The sequence below is a fragment of the Wasmannia auropunctata genome, unplaced genomic scaffold (genome assembly GCF_000956235.1).
Source record: "Wasmannia auropunctata unplaced genomic scaffold, wasmannia.A_1.0 LD336085.1, whole genome shotgun sequence".
Classification (NCBI taxonomy): Eukaryota; Metazoa; Arthropoda; class Insecta; order Hymenoptera; family Formicidae; genus Wasmannia; species Wasmannia auropunctata.
Window position 1 is genome coordinate 2,614,505 of NW_012026805.1, and position 2,114 is coordinate 2,616,618.

A 2,114-nucleotide genomic window follows, 5' to 3' on the forward strand; every position below is an offset into this window, starting at 1 on the left:
GTCTCAATTTCCGATTGTTGTTTCGCTAGGAATTTATAGATCTCCTCGAACTTTCGTGCGGCTCCCACAAAATTAGTTCCATTATCGGAATGTAGTTGAGCACAGAGTCCTCTTCGTGCGGTGAAGCGATTTAATGCTGCGAGGAATGTTTCTGTAGTAAGGTCCGTCACCATCTCTAGGTGCACGGCCTTTGTGCTAAAGCAGGTGAATACAACAACATATCCTTTACTTTTATGCACTCTTCCGCGCCGCTTACTTTCCCAAATTTAGAAAGGACCGGCATAATCAACGCTAGTTGTAGTGAATGGACGTGAAAATCCCTTGATTCGTTCGGCTGGTACATCTCCCATTATCACTTCAGGAGTTGTTGGCTTGAAGCGAAAACATTTAATGCATCTTGTAACGACCTTACGGGTTTCTCTTTGTCCACTAATGGACCAGAACCATTGCCGGATGTCGTGTAAAAGCTGCTCTGGTGGACAATGAAGAAGTCGTTCGTGTCGCTCCTTCATTATCAATGTCGTCACGTGGTGTTTGGCAGGTAAAACGATCGGATGCTTCTAACATAGTGCAATTTTGGCATGTCTAATTCTGCCTCCTACGCGTATCAATCCCTCTTCATCTATGAAGGGGTTCAAGGCGATTAATTTACTTTTGCGTGGTAGCGATCTCCGATCGTGCAAACATCGTAATTCTTCTGGGAACGCTTCAAGTTGGACGAATTTTGCGACTGTCATTTTCTTTTCATTTCTTCGATTTCATCTGTACCGATGACAATATGCTACTACTCTGCATAACTTACTATAAAATGAATATCTCGTCAGTATTTCCAAGCTTGTAGTTACCGTTAAAATTATTGGTGCTGCCTTCAACTCTGGTAAATCGTTATCGGATTCCAAACTTGCGGCTGGTCGTGGACTTGAGCTTCTTAACCAATGTGGACCATGCCACCAGAGGTCGTTTTCCTGTAAATTCTCGACTGACACCCCTCTTGATAGAAGATCAGCCGGGTTCTCTTCTGATGGTACGTGCTGCCACAGAGCCTCTTCTGTGAGGTTCTGAATCTTCGTCACTCTGTTAGCGACGAATGTCTTGAGGTCGCATGGTTGCTTCTGAATCCATCCTAGGGTGATCGTGTTGTCGCTCCATAGTCGCACCTTGCTGATTTTGTTTCTGCAAGCTGCTCTAACTGTGTTGTACAATTGTGCGAGAAATAGAGTTGCTTCTAACTCTAGTCGTGGTAAGAATATAGTTTTTAGTGGTGCCACTTTCGATTTGGCACAGATCAAATGCGACTGAATACTACCTTGATGATTGGTACTAACTGCATAGATGCACGCTCCAAACGCACATTCTGAAGCGTTATCGAAACCATATAGCTCAATCATGTTTGCGTGATTATTTAGATTAACGTTTCTAGATATCTTGAGTTCGCGGATGCTTGATAGAGATTCGTAATATTTATCCCAAGCGGTTTTGAGATCGACGGGCAGTTCTTGATCCCAATTTATTTCTGATTTCCATAATTGCTGCACTATGAGTTTGCCGGTGATGAGTATCGGATTAAACCAATTAAACCGAGAGGATCGTAAATCTGCGTTATCTTAGAGAGCACATCTCTTTTTGTGCTAGTCTCCCACACGTCTACTTTGTATTGCAACTCATCAGGAGCTGCGTTCCAGAAAAGCCCCAATGTTTTGAGGGGTTCCTTCTTATCGATAATGAGTAAGTTGTCTTCTGTATTATTTTCCTTAATGTGTTGTATGGCTCGTGGATCGTTCGACCTCCATTTTCTCAGTGGGAATTGTCCGCGCATGAGAAGTTCTGATAACTCCTTTTGCAGTTTGTTTACATATTTGAACGTCGGGCCTTCGGTTAGAAAATCGTCCATGTACAAGTCCTCTAATATTACCTCTGTTGCTCGAGGGAATTCGTTGCTGTATATCCTGGCCAACTCTCTCAGACATCGCATGACTACAAATGGAGCACAAACCGTACCATATGTGACGGTGTTTAGTTGAAAAACTTTAATCGGCTGGTTTTGATCGGTCCTCCACAAGACGAGTTGGAATCGGCGGTCTCGCAGATCCACGAAAATCTGTCGAAACATCATT

The 2,114-nt window shown here is 43.4% G+C and overlaps 1 protein-coding gene across 1 annotated transcript; it reads right to left on the reverse strand.

Moving 5' to 3' along the window:
* Positions 1 to 266: 266 nt before the first annotated feature.
* Positions 267 to 1,388, reverse strand: LOC105448538. The gene is made up of 2 exons (XM_011687184.1): positions 846 to 1,388; positions 267 to 560 (listed from the first exon to the last, which is right to left on the reverse strand). The coding sequence occupies exons 1-2, from the start codon at positions 1,386 to 1,388 to the stop codon at positions 267 to 269; spliced, it is 837 nt and encodes a 278-aa protein (XP_011685486.1).
* Between the last annotated feature and the right edge of the window lie 726 nt (positions 1,389 to 2,114).